Genomic DNA, 20778 nt, shown 5'->3' with positions numbered 1-20778 from the left:
TTATGTATTTGTTACGCAGAAAAATAGAAAGAATATCTATAAAAAAAATTTATAACTTAAAAATGTTTTGTATTTGTTGGCTTAATTTTTCCAAACAAAAGAACCAATCAGGAGAACCTGTGCCATGACTTGTTTTAGACGTTATCATATCCCTCATAATAACGTTTAAACATAATACCTCTTAATTTCACAGTAGGCCTAAGCTTGTTTTTACTTCCTTACTAATAAAACTGTCCTTCAGCATTCGAAAGCAATATAACATTAACGAAAATAGACATTTTATTTTAAAATTTTATATACGTAAACCTAAATATCAATGATATTAAACTTGAGATGCATAGTTGGAGCCTAAAGTCTCTTGCTCCGCATTTATTTCTATTCTCTGTGTCTCACCGCTCATGCTCCTATGCCTTCCACCTCCGTTAGTAAAATTAATCCTTACAATCTCCTGAGTGAAAGGAGAAGACCTTTTGAAGCAGAAGACAAACAAGAGGATTTTGCTGAAGGCCTCTCTAAAATCTTGGTGAAAGTAAGCATATATAATAGGATTAAGCATGGAATTCAAGTAACCGACCCAGAAAACAAGTTCAGTGACTGCGTCAGGGCTAAAGCAAGTATCACATAAGGATGTTGTCATATACCAGACGAAAAATGGAAGCCAACAAATAATGAAAGCTCCCATGATGATACCTAACGTCTTAGCTGCTTTGTGCTCTCTTTTTAGTTTCATAATACGTTTATCTTTAATGGGCGTGATTTGGAAGTCATAAGTATTCAAATCAGCACCAGAATATTCAGTAAAAGTATCCTGATTTATGTTTGTGTTAGGTTTGCTGCAACTGTAACGGCGCTGAAGCATTACAGCGCTATCTGCATCTTTCAAAAGTATTCTTTCCTGTCGTGTGGCCATTTCAAAGATTCTATAATAGGTAAAAACCATTATTGAAGAAGGGATCCAGAAACTAACACTTGAGCTGATAATTGCATATATTCTATTTACTTTAAAACCACATATGTCCGGATTTTCACTACGGAATTCTAGATGATCTGACGTTGTATACCAACCCATAAAAATGGGTAAAAAACTTATAAACCCTGGCCATAACCAACAGTTAATAACCATAGCAGCTATTGTTTTTTGTGTTATTTTTTGTGGGTATCTAAGAGGCTCACTAATAGCATAATATCGGTCCACACTTATGCAGCATAGATGGAGAATGGATGAAGTCGAAAAATAAACGTCAAAACTGTTCCATAGATCACACATTCTATAGCCAAATATCCACCTCTCGAGGATGACAACACTGGCGTTAAACAGCATTGCCAGTAATGCAACTAAGCAGTCAGCTAGAGCTAATGAAACTAACAGCGAGTTTGCAATCGTTCTTAACTTTCTAAATAGTATTACACTAATTATAACAAGTAAGTTTCCTATTATGCTGGAAATTATAATTATTCCCATTACTGCTGCTTTTAAAGTTGTAACGGTTATAGACTGCCAATCATCATCTATTGTAGTTGTACTGTTGTATGTGCTATTATTGGACCAGTTGAGATGAAAATCATCAATATGCTCACTGAGGGGTAATACTTTGCTCATGACATCTGTAAAATTTGCAAATTTGATTTAGTATGTTTTGCTTTGATTCAAAAGTCAATAAACACGTTTAAATTAATAAGAAACGCATTAAAATAGGGTTGAAATAGGGTCTCAAAAAGGGAGAAACAATTGGCGTCCAAAATCTCAAAATCTGAATCAAACAGTCAATTTCAAAACTGTATTGTAGTTGTACTATTGTAGTTGTATTGTAGTGTGCTATTATTGGACCAGTTGAGATGAAAATCATCAATATGCTCACTGAGGGGTAATACTTTGCTCATGACATCTGTAAAATTTGCAAATTTGATTTAGTATGTTTTGCTTTGATTCAAAAGTCAATAAACACGTTTAAATCAATAAGAAACGCATTAAAATAGGGTTGAAATAGGGTCTCAAAAAGGGAGAAACAATTGGCGTCCAAAATCTCAAAATCTGAATCAAACAGTCAATTTCAAAACTGTTTATCTTCTTCTTTTTTTTTTTTAGTTTCGTAATGCTATGACAGTTATAACCGTAATGTTGTAGGAACGCACGCTAGAATACACACACGCACACACAACTGCATATATATATATATATATATATATATATATATATATATATATATATATATATATATATATATATATATATATATATATATATATATATATATATATATATATATATATATATATATATATATATATATATATATATATATATATATATATATATATATATATATATATATATATATATAGCTTGAGAAATGTTGTGTAATTTTATAAACAATGAGAAAAGACTCTGAAAAACAAAACTCCAATCTTAAAAAAAAATTTAGCTCCACTCAGTGACTCAATGAAAATCAACATGGACAGCGAGAATCAAAACGTGTCAAAATTGAAAATGATAGCGATGACGATTTGGTTTGGCATTTTGACATGGATAAGGTCGTCAATGCCTACCATATCTTTGTTAAAAAGACGAAGGTTCGGCGATTGTATTTCATAATGACAAAAGATAGCTATACTTATAATTTAAGGTCCATTTTGACGTAATTGACATCAAGAAAAGGCTAAATTTGTCTGCCTTTATAAGACAAGCGACAGTGAGAATCTATCTAAAGAAGCCTGCCGCGTGTTCAATACCTTTGTTAAAAAAAAACAAAGGTTTGGCGATATGTATATATATATATATATATATATATATATATATATATATACTCATAACGACAAAAGATAAGCCGAGGTGTAACGAACCAAACAAATTGAAAATGATAGTGATGATGATTGGGTTTTGGATTTTGACATGGATAAGCTCATCAATATCTACCATACTTTTGAAAATCTAAAATATGGACTGGATAATTTCTTGGAAGCAAAAACATGCATCAATCTTCTCATAAAAAAATAGAAGATTTGTATTTTTGCAGGTAGGAGTTTGAAAACTTGATTCTGAAAACAATGGTTTTTATACATGTTGAATTTGAAGGATCGCATCAAGATTACACGGTTTTTATAGGATATTAAATAAAAAAACAAGATTTTTAACTGAAAGTAAGGAACGACGTTAAAATTTAACAAAAACGAACAGGAATTATTCCGTATATGAAAGGGGCTGTCCCCTCCTCAACGCCTCGCTCTTTACGCTAAAGTATTTTATTATTTAAAAAAAACAGAGTTGTGAGAAACTCAAACTTTAGCGTAAAGAGCGAGGCGTTGAGGAGGGGACAGCCCCTTTCATATACGGAATAATTTCTGTTCGTTTTAAGTTTTAACGTCGTTCCTTAGTCAGTTAAAAATCTTATTTTTTTTAATTTAATTTTTGAACGTTTTTGAATTAATACAGGTTTTGATTTTGACTCACCGTACGTGAATAATTAAGACAAAAGTTGCATATTAATTTTACTTTTATTTGGTTAAATGGCTTTCTTGGAACTTGTTTAATTTTATCTACGAACGTTTTTATTAGTAATAAATATACGAATTAGTAACTTGCGTAACGAACTTCTATATTCATATACTTTTAATACGTATATTAGGGGGTTCGCCCAGTAGCCAATACCTTGCTCTTTAAGCGAAAGTTTTAGTTTTGTTCCAATTCTTCAAATACAGCCGATTAGTCACAAAGGCATTTAATTTTAAAAAATATCTTAAATGAAAATGATAAGAAATATTTGGTTTAAAGAGCAAGGCACTGAATAGGATACGAAATTAATGGCATATATATTATTTTCTGTTTGTTTTAAGTTTTGATGTTGCTCCTTACTTTCAGTTGAAAAACTAGTTTTTTTTTATTTAATTTCTGATCGTATTTTTAAATAATGCTGGGAAATCCGGCTTCACCTTCATAGCAATGTCCCTTCCCCCATGAAAACTTCCTTCATGGAAAGATTCTCCCACATAGCCCCCGACATCCCCCCCACTACCAAAACAAATTCCCCCTGAAAAAGTCTGTATACTTCCCAATAACCAATACTGTATGTTCCCCTTTTTTTCGAAAATCAGCCAAATTTTCTCACGTGCGTAACTTTTGATGGATAGGACTAAACTTGATGAAACTTATATATTTGAAATCAGCATTAAAATGAGATTCTTTTGATGTATCTATTGGTATCAAAATCCCGTTTTCTAGAGTTTCGGTTCCCATTGAGCCGGGTCGCTTCTTACTTACAGTTCGTTGCCATGAACTGTTTGATTTTCATATTTTTTGTAAATTACAAAAAGTATTTTTGTACCAATAATTGGTGTGCAATGTAACTCAACCCCCAATTCAATTCAACTGTTAACTTTAACATCCGTTTTGCCCAACCTAATCCATTCAACTCAATACCATGCAATTTAACCTCATTCAACTCAGCCCACTTAAAGTAAACCCCATTGATCTTCAAGCCTTGTTGGACCCCCTATTTAATTTTACACCCTTTTAGTTCAAGCCCATGCAACTCAACTCCTTTTTAACTCAACCCCCATTCAAGCTAACCTCGTTTAACTCAACTCTATTCAACTTCACATTTATTCAATTCAACCTCGTGAAACTCAACCCCCATTCAAATCAAAGTGATTCAAATTAACCTCATACAACTAACATTTTGTAAAACATATCACATGAGTACTGGTTCGCAAAATCTATGGACGGCATTTGAATAAGTTTCAACCAGTGCTCATTAGAAGCTGACTAGAGTGCTGATTAGATTAAAGATTTGATGGAAAATTTGTCGCAGTTCTGATAAATTTGTTAGCTGAAGAATAAATATTCCAACCGATCAACCATCCAACGCTCTTCCCAAACGTAATAATTGTTACCATGTAGCTGCGTGCCAAATCCCGTAATGACTGGACGTAGCCTTAGACTTTAAACAAAATGCAACTGACTTTTATTTTATTTGGTACATATCCCTATTTGGATTCATCTATTAATGTTTAACAGTCATTATTCGCTGTCAAACTATATCTGCTGTTTTAGTTAACTACTCCTTTAGTTATCTATGCTGGTTACACCATTTGTTGATTACTTTATCACAAAACGATAGAGAAATAGCTCTGGTCTCCTCTGCGACTTATTCCCTAGTCAAACAGTTCGTGGTAACGAACTGTAAGTAAGGAGCGACCTGGCTCAATGGTAACCGAAACTCTAGAAAACGGGATCTATATAAGTTTCATCAAGTTTAGTCCAACCCATCAAAAGTTACGCGCCTGAGAAAATTTGGCTGATTTTCAAAAAAAGGGGGAAAGACCCCCTAAAAGTTATAGAACCTTAATAAAATCACGCCGTCATATTCAGAGTATCAGAGAACCCTACTTTAGAGGTTTCAAGAACCTATCTATAAAAATGTTGAATTTTGCATTTTTTGCCAGAAGAAAGATCACGGATGCGTGTTTATTTGTATTTTTGTTGTTTTTGTTCCCAGGGATGATCGTATCAACCCAGTGGTCCTAGAATATCATAGGAGGGCTCAATGGAAAGGAAATTAAAAGTTCTAGTGCCCTTTTTAAGTGACCAAAAAAAATGGAGTGCAACTTGGCCCCTTCCCACGCTCATTTTTTCCCAAAGTCACCCGATCAAAATTTTGAGGTAGCCATTTTGTTCAACATGGTCGAAAATATGATAACTATGTCTTTTAGGATGACTTAATCCCCCGAAGTCTCTGGGGGAAGGGCTGAAAGTTATGAACTTTACACAATGTTAACATATAGTATTGGTTATTGGGAAGTATACAGACGTTTTCAGATGGGATTTTTTCTGGTAGGTGGGGGGAGGGGGTTGTGTGGGAGTATCTTTCCATGAAGTAAGTTTTCATGGGGTAAGGGACATTGCTATGAAGGGGCGCCGGATTTCCCAAAATTATTTCAAAAAAGATCAGAAATTAAATTAAAAAAAAACAAGTTTTTTAACTTAAAGTAAGGAGCAACACCAAAACTTAAAATGATCAGAAAATATTACGTATATGATTGGGTTCACCCTCTAGTCAATACCTCACTCTTTAAGCCAAAGATTTTTTAGTACTTCCATAAGAGCTATTGTTGGGGTTCCACCCCTGTTTCTTAGCCTTTCAGATAAATGACCTGTTTTCGTTTTCTTAATTAGATTTGCTTACAGTATAATTTCAAAAGACAGATTAAATTCTCGTTTTTAAGTTAGAGGTGTCGCAATAAGTAAGCTTTGAACTAATTTTTATTTTTGTACTTTCTGGTTTGGAAGTCATTGAAAGATAAATCTAAGAGGTAGAATTGGGTTTGAATGGAGATGTAGCTGATTGGCTGGGCCAAGCGGAGGTCCACCCCTATGAATAGTTGAGTGAAAAATATTATTTTGTTTTAGTCTGCATTTTGAACCCGTTTGGGGAAGGATATTTGTGTTGTTATATGTGGCCCTTTTGGAAGAATACAAGTAAGGTATTTTCTACAAACTGTGTACTAGTTTCCGTAAACCAGGCAGGGTAGGAATAAAGCTACGAGGTACCGTCATTATTATATTGACAGGGAGGTTTGTTACCTCCAAGGAGAGAATTAAGAGATTTTCTAGCCGTAACCCAAGGCGGGTACATTTGGCTTTAGAAAGTGGCCATTTGACCACTCGATCGCGTTATCATACCCTGGGACAGAATATACTGTAAATCGGGTAGTACCAAACCCTATATTTGCAGAACCGGTGTGGTAGACACGGGCATAGCATTATAATTTGGGGCCGGGGCTTTCCCCTCCAATAAGAGGTGACACCCGTATATTACCACGCCAGTGGCGTTGTGGCCTACCGGTATTACTGCCAGCGGCTAAACACCACGAACAGCTATTTATTCTAATTAACGACCTTGGTGATTAAGGGGTCATTTTTAAAGAATTGGAACAAAATTCGAACTTTAGCTTCAAGAGCAAGGTGTTGAATAGGGAGCGAACCTCCAAATATACGTATTAAAAATCTATTAATATAGAAGTTCGTTACGTAAGTTAATTCGTAAGTTACGTATATTAATTACTAATAAAAACGTTCGTAAATAAAATTAAACAAGTTTCGAGAAAGCCATTTAACCAAATAAAAGTAAAGTTAATAGAAAAAATTAGACAGATCTAACATGTGTGGTTACGGCCTTTGTGGGTTGTTAACCTCTAACGAATAGAAATCCCCTCTTCGTTCAAAAAACGTTGCTAAATGAAATAATATTTACCATCATTTTCCATGCTTTCAAGAGCCATTGTTAAAGACTTGATTTTTGCAAGGAATGTTTTCGTATTTTAGACTACTCAAGTGCCTCCAAGTACATAAGTCAGAAGTAATTCTGTTAGACCTAGGTCCCTAGGCATGGCCAAATTATTGAAAACATTAGGAATCAAGTGAAATATTTAAAAGTTATAAAGATTCGGTAAAAATCATCACAAAATTTTTTGACATTTTCTTTGAGACAGATATGAAGCAATCCCCCAGTATATGTGCTGAAAGGTACCCCTGCTTTATTTCTTCTTTCTTTTAGGTTTGTCGGATTTTAATTCTATATCAATTTCTGAGTGAAATATTTTCCCGACAAGTTTTTTACATATACTTTACGTCAGAAACCAGTTTGATATAATTCTTTAAATCAGCAAAAATGGATTTTTATCGTATTTACGCAGAATAAGGAATTTTCCTCTTAAAATTTCTGAATTTTCTACATAGGCTTTATTTTGAGTTTCACTCGTCGCACTAACGATAATAGAATATTAATTTGTCACTAATATTCATGTTTTTCTATGATTGAGCAGTTTGAAAGCAAACGAATGTGTATGTAATTACCTGAAATAGTTTTAAATTACAGACGGATAGTACCTCCTAAATCCAAACACTATTTGCGAAAGGACTGAAACACAGCGAGTTTTATTTCCAATGATAAACTCTTTTATTTCAGAGAGATACGCAGGTCAAATAAGGCTATCTTTCAAGCAATGGAATGTGTTACAGGTCATACGAGCTTTTTCTTTTAAGTTCTTCTTCCTTATACTACCAAATTTGAGATAATTTAGTAAGGCTTTCAATCCTAAAAAAGTTGATCTTTTGGATGCATAATTAAACTTGCAAGAAACTCTGTGTTTTTCCGGGCCTTCGCCAATCCAAAAGCTGATAAAGAAGGTATGGCTGTGAAATACATAGTCATGTTTAAGAATTGATGATTACGTATTTCATAATCTTTTTGTCTATATTTTGTCCTTGTCTGTCCGTACAGAAATAAAAATATACCGGCGACAACATACCGGCGACAAAAGACGCACACCTAAGCCTGATGCGTGGAGCCTGAAAAAGGCTCCCCATCAAGTCTTCTGCTAAGTGTAGAAAGATGAGCGAGAAGGAGAATTTCCCCTTAATCTTGCTTTATTCTTAGGATTTTTTTTTAAACTTAACCTCCAATATGGGGGTTGCGGGATGTTAGCTCTCCTTTTATTGCAAATACATTTATAGTTTATCATGAGAGATAAAACTGATTAATTTTCGGACTAATCCATAAATGGATGCTGTGAGGTGTCAGTCCCCTCAAATTACAGGTATATTTTAAGCGTTTCGTAAACTACAAAACACAAATTGATGTGTTGGCACATAAATACATACACATACATACTCGTATCCACATGTGTGTAATTTTCGAAGCTTGGATTTTAATAATTTATAATCTGCGCCTTAAACAATTATTCAATATTATATGTCAATTAAATGATGACAGTCTTTTTGTATGCTTTTTATTTACTATTCTAAAGCGCTCTTTAAGATTCTCGTATTGTAACTGAAAAGCAAAAATGAGATTTTTGAGCTTTGTGCAAAAATAGTTTTACATTCAGCAATTTAAATGTATAAATGTTTTATAAATATAGAAGTAGGGGCGGCGGAGGGTAGAATTGTAGAAATAGAGAACTATTTTATATAGAATATGAGAAGGGAGGAGTGGAGTAGGTGAAGAAAAAAGGAAAGGAAAACTCTTGAATATCTTGGAGGTAAATAAGATAAAAGAAGTAATGTTAAATCAATTGAACGAACTTGCTTCGTTTGAGCTGATGGAATGTAAATTAAAGTGTTGTAAAAACCAGCAAATAACAGGTAGAAGTAACACCATCATGTTTTTTTTTTTTTACCTAAGAACGATCACTTTATTTACTGAAGAAAAAGGGCACTACAACATTAAATCAATTCAAGTGCGCTTGCTCCCGATGTTTAACTAGCAATACATTGAAATAAATAAAGCAAATATATTTTTTCGTTTATAATTATAACATAAAAAATCAAACTTTCTGAAATTTCCAGGAAGGATCATTATAATCAAACAGTTCGTGGTAACGAAGGGTAAGTAAGGAGTTACTCGGTGCAATAGTCGAAACTCTAAGAAAAACTAAAATCCAACGCCCTTTTTTCCCCAAAGCAGTCTAATCAAAATTTTGAGATAACCATTTTGTTTAGTATAATTGAAAGGTCCAGTAAATATGTCTCTGGGGATGAAATGACCCCCTACAGCCCCCGGAAGGGCCGCAAACTGTGAAATTTACCCGTTGTTTACATATAGTACTTGTTACTGGAAAGTATTCAGACATTTTCACGGGGGGGGGGAGGGGAGGGGTTTCTGAGGATGGATTTTTTACGGGGAGAATTCGCCATTGGAGTGAAAATTTCCTAGGGGGAACTTTTCAGGGAAAATTTTACACAGGGGGCAATTCACTAGAATTTATACGTAATAAATTTTACTTGTCTTACTTTCTCGTTGGCGACCCCATTTTATATGTGGATATACTCTGGGGTATTGTCCGGGATAAATTTTCAATTGGCAGAGTTAGAATTCGCTTGAGAATTTGGGGGGGGGGGTTATGTGGGTGGGCTTCCAAGGGGAGAAGTTCTCTGGGGGGGGATTATCGCCAGGGGAAATTATCCATGCGGAAATTTTCCGCGGGAGAAAATTTTTCCATAGGAGGGGGGGAGATTCCCAGGAAAAATTTTCCATCCAGGGGGATTCCACCATGATCTGAAAAAGATTAGAAATAAAAAAAAGTTGTTTTTTTTAATGTAAGTATGCTAAGGAGTAATTTTCAAGCGGAATCGTTCCGTAAGTTTCCTCGACCCTCCTAGAAAATTATCTGACGGTCTCTTAAATTTCCTCTCTTTCCTACCCCGCATTTTTTTCTAGTAAGAATATGAATAAAATCTTTTATGTTTTTCTCCCAGAATTTTCTGCCAAGAAAATAAAGCTATCACCCCGCAATACCCTTATTTGCGGCATCAAACCTTCTGAAAGTGGGACGCTCAAGATAGATATTTTGATACTTTCTATCAATTGGCCATCTCAGAATTTCCAATTAATAGCCACTTGACATTCTCGAGGCGGAATTGTAGTTTGGTTCTGCAAAATAGCAGAAATCTACTTTCCTGTGGCCAAATCTTTTTGATTACTTAGAAAGAGCACTAAAACTTTTAATTTATGTTTTAATAGGCCCTCTTACAATTTTCTAAGATATTTGGTTCAACACAATCACCCCAGGAGAAAAAAAATACAATAAACACGCATCCGTGATGTTCATTCTGGGGGGAAAAAATTCTAAGTTTTTGTGGTTAAGACTTTGAAACAACTTCTAAGAGAAGTTTCTCTGATTTTGATATGCTAAATTTGATGGCGTGATTTTCATCACATGCCTTTTTAGGGCAGCTTTCCCCTTTTTCGAAAATCAAGCTAATATATCTGGCTCGTAGCTTTTATGGGAATTGGAATCAGCATAAAAATCTGCAGTGCAATCTTATTGGACTCGGCATAGAAATCGGTTCTTGTGATTTATAAGTTGTTATCAATACTGCCTTTTTTAGAGTTTCGGTTAGGATTAGACGGAATCACTCCTAATTTACAGTTCGTTATCATGAACTGTTTGTTTATTATATGACCTTATTTCTTCTCGTCTTAGGTTTTAATATGGCTCTTTATGTTATTTGAAAACTTTTTTTTTTGAAAGTTTTTTCTTTAAATAATATTTGATCAAAACGATAGACTGGGGTTCAAAACCACTTACTATAAATAAAATGAGCGGATTGAATTGCCGCTTATGTCGGGCTTTATGTTTTCACGTATACTTGTTGGAAACCAGCATTTCCATTACATACAGAAATGGAACGAATAAATCTAAGAAAAACATTTTCATAGTCAAAATGGCATGAATTTAATAATAATAATTATAATAGTAATAATAATTTATTTATAACCCACATCATAACAAGTAATGGCACTTGTGGAGTAACACAAGGCAAAAAAAAGAAAATGGAATACACTGCAAATAAAATACACTACAAATAAACAAAAAACAGTACAATGAGATTAACCGAACTGACGGACCAAAGGATGATGAGGTGATAAACAATAAAAAGCTGATTCAGACAACCTGTCATGCAGCATAGCCAACTTTGCAGTTATATCAGGGACACCAAACTTACAAATTATATTAGCATTACTATGCCAGGGGGGGGGGGAATAAAGTAAAAATATAAAATATCTGAAATAAAAAGTCCCGATCTGCATAACATCATTTTTCTTTATAAGGGGATAAAGACCAGAAACACAAAGGAAAGAATGATCACAAAATGTAGCATATAGCCTCCCCAGTGCATGTTTATTGCACATCCCCCGATTGTCAACAATCTTGTAACAGTCCATTGGAATTTTCTTTCGAATGATATAGAATAAAAATTGAATTAGTAACAGTAATACTCAACCACCAAAAGGTGGGAACAGAGGGTATATAAACACCGCAACCAGCTAAAGGCAGCATTAGAGGAAGCCGGACCATTACGAACTAGAAATTCACATTTCTCAACATTAAGAGAAAGACCAATTTTAGAAAATCGACGTGAAACTTTTGAGACCATAAACGAGAGACCTTGCTTATTGTTGACCTTGCGATTTGTTCTGGGCAAGGGACAATTAAAGATGTGTTAACTATAAAAAAAAATATTGAAAACCTTAGAAAACTTCGCTAAAATCTTGGTATTTTGTTTTTTATTTTCAATGCATAAACAAGTTAACTGACTTTCCAGTTAATTAGACACATAATATAAAAAATTTCTTGGACAATCATCAAACAGGAAAAATACAATATGCTGGAGAAACCTCAAACTCGAAGGTTGTTGGGGAAAACCAGATCCACATCCCTACATCGTTTGTTTTGGAAGTTTAGTTAATGATTCACAGATGTTTTGTGGCTTTGGACATTGCCTAGGCTTTTTTATAATTGCCTTCTTTTAAGTAATAAGCTAGCTTTATTCCTAAAATCAGCACTTCGTACCAAGATGTCAAAAACCAATAGCTTAAAATACTTAGAAGCTCTGTACAGTTTTGCTGTTACTTTTTAGTACTGCTTTTACTAAAAAAAATTCCTGGATTCCCCACTTTCTTAAATGGAAATTCTGTTCTCCAAAACCTCTCTAAAAAAGAACGCTCGTAAACACACTAACTACTACTACTACGAACCGCTCATTATACCACAAAACCACCTAAGGCCAACAAAGCTGCGCACGCACCCACATCCCTTCAAAAACTCAATCGTTCCTTCAAACCACAAGTCAATTTTCGCTAAAATTAATTTTGTGGAGATTTCTCCGAGCCCAATTTCTGGAGATGCATGGAAACCCAAGTAAACACAGCCTATAACTTCCTTTCATCATCTATAAACCGCCATCTATTCAAAAACAAACAATAGGTGTCTCGAAATATGAGTGAATGCCAGTAAGTTTAACCAAATCACGTGCGATTTTTACATGAGGTCAATCAGGCCAATGATATTTAATGACATATGGTTTTGTTCAAAATGATTGGACACAATCAATAGTTACTCCTGTACAATCCAGAACACCTCGAGAAGTTTGCTTAATGTAAGATCTAAGATAATCAGTTTCATAGCGACAAAGACAAATGACTTGTGACAGAATGCATTGAACTTGTATAATTTGGGATATATATTTTGACGTTAGGGGTGGGAGTAAGTTTGTGTAGGTTAGGTCTCTTTACCCCCCTCCCCCTAATGTACAAATATACAGCCCAAATTATATTATTATGTAAACTAAAGTACTATATTTTCATCATGTTTTGTTACATTTCATTATGAAAAACCTAACTTCACTTCTCAAGTATGCTCTCGATTGTATAGGAGTACCCAATTAATAATGTCACACACAATAGCTTAGTTCATAATACATAAAATTTATTAGAATAATCTAGAAATTTTAAATGTGTGGTAATTACTATATTTCTCCAGTTGACCGGTTTAGAAACTTAGTAAGATTTTACGATTATCATTATCTTTTTTTATTTTTTAAGTGAAATTTAGCATAAAGCGTTATTTTATCAGAGAAAAACAAGTTTTAGGAATACTTGTGAGCCTAAAGATATAGGTTCTCAAAATTATTTCGATTTTTTTGGAATCATTTAAGCATAACAATTCTATTTTACCGTTTTTTTTCATTTAGCTGAAAAAAATTTTTGGCTAAAATTGTAACTTCGATTACAAATATAAGATTTCTAGCTTTGAACTTGAAATATAATTAAAATTATACCTACTTTTATTTGAATGATTTTGTTTGCATATATAAGCTCTGAATGCCTAGAAACACCGCAGCTAAGCCAAAAGTTTTGTCTTTCAATGTTAAAAGTTAGATTAGCAGATATGCTAATTTAGGAAATTTATGATTGTGTCATTGGCAAATTGAAAGCATCGGGATTTGTCGAGTCGTTGAAACCTTAAAAGCAGCAATAGAGCTCATGCATGAGCTTTTTGATCAAAAATTTAAACCTTCACATAGTTCAGAAGTTTCAAATAAAGGTATTTGTTCTCTCAAGTATTTGTCAGCCCTGTACAATATTGCTACTCTTCTCCATATTTATATGTTGCCACATTTTAGAATCTCCATTTTAACGATGATAGCTAAATACACCAGGTCTTGCGATATTCAGCATTTGAAGTTTTTGCTTTGCTTGTCACTATGGTTCAGTGGCAACACGTTAATGAGAAGATTATCAGACCCAACAACGGCAATTGAGGCCTCCTAAGCAGTCGACTTAGTTAATCTTTATCTTGGATTTATCTTCAAGAAACTCTATCATAGCAGGAAATAAGTCTTAGGAACATTTGTGATCATAGCGAAAGTAACTTGAATGCAAAGTAACAAATATTTAAAAGTCGTTTTGTTTACTTTTATCATTAAGACGAACATTTAAAACATATAAATAAATACTTGAATAAAAAAAAATCGAATTATTTGTTTGCATTAGACTACCTTACCTTATATCTTCCTGTACTTCCAGTGGTGCCTAAGGCGTCCAAAAAGACCCGCCAGTTATCTCTCATCGCTGCAGTCGCCCATAAATCCTCCTATTTGGTTTGGAACTTGGTGTTTAGAGTTGTAAGGTCAGATTGGCAGCTTCGTCGTAAGGCATTTTTGGGGTGTCCTTGCTGTACTGTGCTTCACGGCTGCAACTTGAGGACAACCTTTTGTAGTCAAGTTTCGGGTATGCGATTTAGGTGCGTTATATCTCTACTTCCAGGATTTGATCGTACTGCTTATCAGTGGTGAGGACGTTTTCTGTCAAATATTAACGTTCGCTAATTTTTGGGTCCAGTGGCTATTTACAATACGCCATTGACACATATTTTCAAGCGCAATATTTTTTTTTAAGCTGTTGATCTAAGCTCAAAATTTTGGAAATAGAGCAAAAGCGTCGATAGGACCTTAATGTTGAACAGCCTCTGTTCAACTCCGAGAGAGTTGCTGGCTACAGCAGATTTGAGACCGTTTGTTAAAAGTGCAATTTCCTAACCGATTCTGAGTTGTTCAGATAGCAATTTTTTTATACGTAGTAGAAAGTTCTGGAAATTAGGTCTTTGAGGATGACAACCCCCCCCCACCCCTCAGGCCAAGGGTTTTCAGTTATACCCTGGGAGCATATTAGGTTTTTATTGAAAGCGTTGTCGTAGAAACTTCAAAAGGGCTCATTTGATTTGAAATTGAAAGGGCTAGTGCCTTTCTCAATAGTCGAAAGTGATTGGAGAGCAAGTAACGCCCCTCTCGCGCCCAGCTTTTCCCCAAATACATCCAATCAAAATTTTGAGATAGTCATTTTGTTTAACGTAGCTGAAAGTTCTGGAAATTAGGTCATTGAGGATGACAACCACCCTAACAACCCTTAGGGTAAGGGTTCTGATTTATGCCCTGGGGCATATAAGGTTCTTATAGAAAGTGTTGTCGTAGAAACTCAAGAAGAGCTCATTCGATGGGAAATCGAAAGGCCTAGCACCCTTTTTAATAGTCGAAAGTAATTGGAAGGCTTAACATTTTTATTATAAAGATCGATGTGGTTATAATGTATTATTTTTGTTGTTGTTGTTGTTTAGACCAGGGCACTTCGTATCGAAAGAGTTGTCGTAGGAACTTCGAAAAGGGCTCATTAGATTGAAAATAGAAAGGGCTGATGCCCTTTTTAATAGTCGGAAGTGATTCGAGGGCAACAAATCCCCCTACCACGCCCACCCTTTCATTTGCCCATTATGTTTAAAAACTAAATGTTGCCTTAAGATTAAATCAAAATGCAGTGTATTAATGCTAATTCCCAATAAGGCATCTCAGCATTATCCCAAGATCGACTGAGGGTATTATGTTCTAACTTTCGGGGCTACTTCTGCTCTTAAAATTTAACCAAATTAAAATAGCGTAAGTGTATCCAAGCTATCAAAGAAAGTAAACAGATTTTTTTGCGAATGGTATCAAGTTTTCCATTTCAGGTCAACTAGAGGAGGTATGAAACTAAATTAAACACTACTATTTGTGTTACAATTTTTAAAAGGAAGTATGTTCTTGAAAATTGCGGAAAATTTTTCTCGAGCATACAAATAGCAGGCCAAACTATAAAGTCTTAGAAAAACTAAAATATTTAAAGTATTATTTTCTTTTTTCCATGAAAAGACTATGTCAATATAAAACGAACAGAAATTAATGAAAAAATCTTATTCCAAACAATAAGTTTTTCAAAGAAAAGTAAAAAACTCCATTCAAAAAAAAATGAGCAAAAATAAAATCAAATAATCTACCAAGCGTGAAACTACCATAAATCAACATCGCTAAATATATGAAACCCAAAACGAACAGAAATTACAATAAATAACCAAGTCAAACTTAAAACGAGCAGAAATTAACATAAGTTGGGCTCAAAACCCCTATGCCTTCCCAAGGCCAGAACAGAATTTGCACTTAACTGAAAAAAATACTAATGAATGTGCATTGTCAGGTTAATATGCATATACTGATATTTAGTAATCAAAATGTTAATATTATTTGATTTATCAAAGCTATAAAAGTAAAAACAATAATTTTTTTTCAGTAAAGTGCAAGCCTTAAGCTCATTCCAAGTTTTGTCGCCTTAAGCAACAAGCGACATTAGTCACAGAGTCAAACACCTTAAGCACATCTTGACCTTGTAGAATAAAACTTTCACGTGACGCATTAACATCCATCAATGCGTTCAATACGTACTGGGGTAAAATATCCAATTGAAAAGAAAAAAGGTGCAACTCTAGGACAACAGTCAGATGCATGAAACAAGTGATATGGTTTTGACAGTAACTCACAACCATTAAGAACATGAAGAGCACTTAGCCCACCAATGCTGGAAGGTTTCTTACGGTTTAAGCATAGGATTTTACGCACTACAGAATCAACTGATACAACAAAGTTATCGGGAAGACAACTATATTAAAAATAGTCAAGTTTTTCTTCGTATTCAGACTTACGGGTAGCATGTGGAGCTGAAGATTCAGCAGGGAAATAAGAATTCCACTCAGAATCGGAATTATCTTGGAAAGATATGCGGGCAGTGGAAGGGTCTCTTGAAATATTTCTTCTGAAGGAAGTTCGGGATTGAGAAGTTTGCTAAGAAGTATTTTCGACCAATTAGCTCATATGGGAAGATACCTCTTTTGCAAACTTTCTTTCATAAGCCTAGCCAGAACGAATGTAATCACATCTGAGCCGTAAATGAAAGTAATGTTGGATTTTTTTTTTCCATGCTTCAAAAAGCCCCAGGTCACTACAGCAACGTTAAGTGACACCACAACGGAAAAATTTATGAGGCATAGTTGCTTTTTCTTTGCATTGTAAGGTATGGCAAATATATGCAATATAGACACATTTCTTCCATCTACATCAACTTCGATTTTTCTCACAAGCAGGAGAAATGTATAAAAGTATGGATTTTTTCGTAAAAATAGGTCCAAAATGGTCATGAAGCGGTCACGGTGGATATTTTTTTTAGTCTAGAATTAAGCCTGTGGTTGGTGGGGCTGCGAAAAAGAAGTAAACTGAACAAAGTGACAAGGAAAATATACAGATAGTTAAAGATGGTCTGTTAATCGAAGGTCTTTGACAATGTGAACGAGTCAAAAAAAAGTTTGGAAGGATAGGAAGATATGTTTTCAAACTAATATTAAAATACTGGAAGGCAGAATAATGACAGGAAACAATCTTGGTTTAAAATCGTGGGTGTTTCAAAAGATAGTTCAGGTGCTATTTTGACAGACCCTATAACAAATAAAAGTTTGTTAGACCAATACTTTGTGATACTACGACCGATAAATTTGAGGGCGATGTGGCTTGTTCTGCGCAATGTAGGGCATGGCAAATCTGTTGCAAGATGGACATATAGCAATTAAATTATTTCATTTACATCAACTTGAATGTTTTTCTTGAGGAGCAGGAATGGAGTATGGATTTTCATGTGATTAAATAATAAAAAAAGACAAGTTTTTTCAACTAAAAGTAAGGAGCAATATTAAAACTTAAAACGAACAGAAATTATTACTTTGTCCCAATTCTTTTAAAATATCCCAATTCTTTTAAAATGACTCCCGAATCACAAAGGGCGTTGAATTAGAATACGGGAAGACATTATCCCAAGCTCTTTGAAGTACCAAAAAAAAACTTTAGCGTAAAGAGCGTGGTATTTATGAGGGGGTGATCCCCCTCATATAAGTAATAATTTCTGTTTGTTTTAAGTTTTAATGTTGCTCCTTACTTTCAGTTGAAAAAAAGACTTTATTTTATTTTATTTCTGATCTTTGTTTAAATAATACTGGGAAATCCGACTCCCCCTCCATTGAAAATTCCCTTCTCGCATGAAAAATTACTCCATGAAACGATCCTCTCACATATCCCCCCCCCTCTCCCCGACATCCTTCAACTAGGAAAATCTTCCCTGGAAACATATGTATACGTCCCAAAAATCAGTATTATATGCAAACAATGGGCAAAGTTAATAACTTGCAGCCCTTCCCCCGGGAGATCTGGGGGGGGGGGGTGTTAAGTAATCCTTAAGGACATAGTTATTATATTTTGTGACTATGCTGGACAAAATTGTTATCTCAAAATTTCGATCGGGTGACATTGGGGAAAAAATTAGCATGGGAAGGGGCCTAGCTGCCCTCCAATATTTTTGGTCACTTAAAAAGGACACTAAAACTTTTTATTTCCGATCAAATGAGCCATCTTCCTAATATTTACGATCACTGGTTCGATATGATCACCCCCGGAGAAAATAAATAAACACGCATCCGTGATCTTTCTTCTGGCAAAAAATGCAAAATTCCATATTTTTCGACATAGGAGCTTGAAACCTCTTCACTAGGGTTCTCTGGTATGCTTAATCTGATGCAGTCATTTTCATTAAGATCACTTGATTTCTTAGGGGTATTTCCCCCCTTTTCAAAAATTAGGCAAATTTTCTCAGGTAACTCTTGATGGGTACTATTAAATTTGATGAATTTTACTTATTTTAATAAGCATCAAAATTTGATTCTTTTGACGAATCTATTGTTATCAAGACCCTTTTTCTTATAATTTTGGTTACTATAGAGTCGCACCGCTCCTTACTTGCAGTTCGTTACCATGAACTGTTTGAAAGCGAGTCCATAACGGTTGTGAAGATTTCACGTTGGATATTTTTCTATTCCCTCTAGAAATGGGCCTGGGGTTGACGGGACTGTGGGAAGGAAGTAAACTGAGCAGAGAGACAAGAAAAAAAAATGTGGATAGTGAAAAGTGGTCTGATAATTGAAGGTCTGTGACGATGTGGACAAGTTGAAAAAATTTGGACGAATGGGAAGATAAGTCTTTGCACTGATGTCAGAATGCTGGAAGGCAGAGAAATGATAGGGACCAAGCATGACTTGAAAACGTGGATGCTTCAAAAGATTGAGGACGATATCTTAGATGTTTTTCAGAAGAATTGGCTTAGGAAAATTAAGTACCATTTTGTCTGACCATATATCAAGCAAAAGACTGTGCCACACCATGCCGAGTTTTACGGATGAATGATGGCCAAATGTAAAACGTCTTGGGTTTTAGCCATCTATCTTGGACCAAACCCATTGCAGGTTGTTCAAACAGGATGGAAAGAAGTCATCCAAAATAATTTAAAGGAATTTGGAACTCAATCAGATGAAATAAAGAACAAAGCCTAGAAAATCTGGAAGTGGAACTTACACAGCTTCGTTGGCCTTAGACGGGCTCGATCTGGAATGAATAGTTAGTGGTAGTAGTACTATGTTGAAACAAAATGTTTTAATCATCACTTGTAAATTGTTATCATGGTACCAGTTGTCATGGTAAATTGGTTAATTTTATATGGTATTATTGGTATTGTTGCATCCTTTAGCCTTTCCAGAAACATTTGTCTCTTAGCTGACAACTCAGTAGCTTACTAGTTTTTCAGGTTTTATTAAGATCAGGCTTTTTGAAGCGAAAAATTATATAATTTTCGTCACTGGTACCTACAGAAATTTTTTATTTCTCCTTACATGCTATCGTGTTTCTGTCTTTGCATATGACGTCTCAGTATCTTAAAATATCCCACCTCCTCTTCTGATGGAGCACCTAGTGACTTTTTGTCGTTCCCACAGATTTGCAGCGAGTAAAAAGGGCTATCATCAATTTGTAAGATAGCAGGTAACATCATTCTGAACCTATATGGATTTCTTGCAGAAACGAAGTTTGGATTCAGGAAAGGCCATTCTACGATACGTGCAGTCCACCATCTCACAGATTTTGTTAACTCTGCGCTTGAACTTGCGGAGCTATTGCTTTCAATTTTCATAGATTTTAGAAAATCTTTTGATACTGTTGTTTTTAAGATCTTATTGAACAGGCTACGTTGTTTAGGTGTTCAGGATGTATCTTTGAGTTGGTCTGAGTCATATCTTGGTGGAAGAACACTTAGAGTGAATGTTAATGGCTGCAAATCGAGAAGTTATAGAGTCCATTTCGGAGTTCCACAAGGTTCGATGCTTGGGCCCCTACTTTACCTAATTTATGTAGATACCTTTGCAATTTTACATTCCTGGGACACTGATCATGTCCTTTGCTGATGACACTATGTTTACAGTAACATCATCTTTCGAGAATCTTTCATTGAAAAGGCAAATAAGGCCCTAAAAGAACTGACAAGTTTTACGAGATGTAGCTATATATCTGTTGATGTTTTTAAGGCAAATTTTATAACTTTTAGTAGAATTGGTAATTCCATTATTTTAAATAATAAAATATGTCTGAATGATTTATTCTTAAAAGAAGCTTTTAGTGTAAAATATTTATGTTTTTATCTCGGTTGCAATTTGAGTTGGAAATTACACTGTGATCAGTGGTTGATCCAGAAGGGGGAGCTTTCCCCCCTA

General features: G+C 34.6%; 1 protein-coding gene across 1 annotated transcript; it reads right to left on the bottom strand.

Moving 5' to 3' along the window:
• Nucleotides 1-278: 278 nt before the first annotated feature.
• Nucleotides 279-7887, bottom strand: LOC148953340 (octopamine receptor beta-2R-like). Its single transcript, XM_089088495.1, has 2 exons — nt 7850-7887; nt 279-1605 (listed from the first exon to the last, which is right to left on the bottom strand). The coding sequence occupies exon 2, from the start codon at nt 1598-1600 to the stop codon at nt 323-325; it is 1278 nt and encodes a 425-aa protein (XP_088944621.1). The 5' UTR covers nt 1601-1605; nt 7850-7887; the 3' UTR covers nt 279-322.
• Between the last annotated feature and the right edge of the window lie 12891 nt (nt 7888-20778).

The sequence above is a fragment of the Artemia sp. Qi Xiang Cuo genome, chromosome 4 (assembly GCF_049724085.1).
Source record: "Artemia sp. Qi Xiang Cuo chromosome 4, ASM4972408v1, whole genome shotgun sequence".
Taxonomy (NCBI): Eukaryota; Metazoa; Arthropoda; class Branchiopoda; order Anostraca; family Artemiidae; genus Artemia; species Artemia sp. Qi Xiang Cuo.
The sequence above is the reverse complement of the archived record's forward strand: the minus strand, read 5'-3'. Positions and strand labels throughout refer to the sequence as shown.

What these genes read in the sequence shown, in the direction of transcription:
- LOC148953340 (XM_089088495.1), bottom strand. Translation starts at nt 1,600, where the DNA reads ATGAGCAAAGTATTACCCCTCAGTGAGCATATTGATGATTTTCATCTC.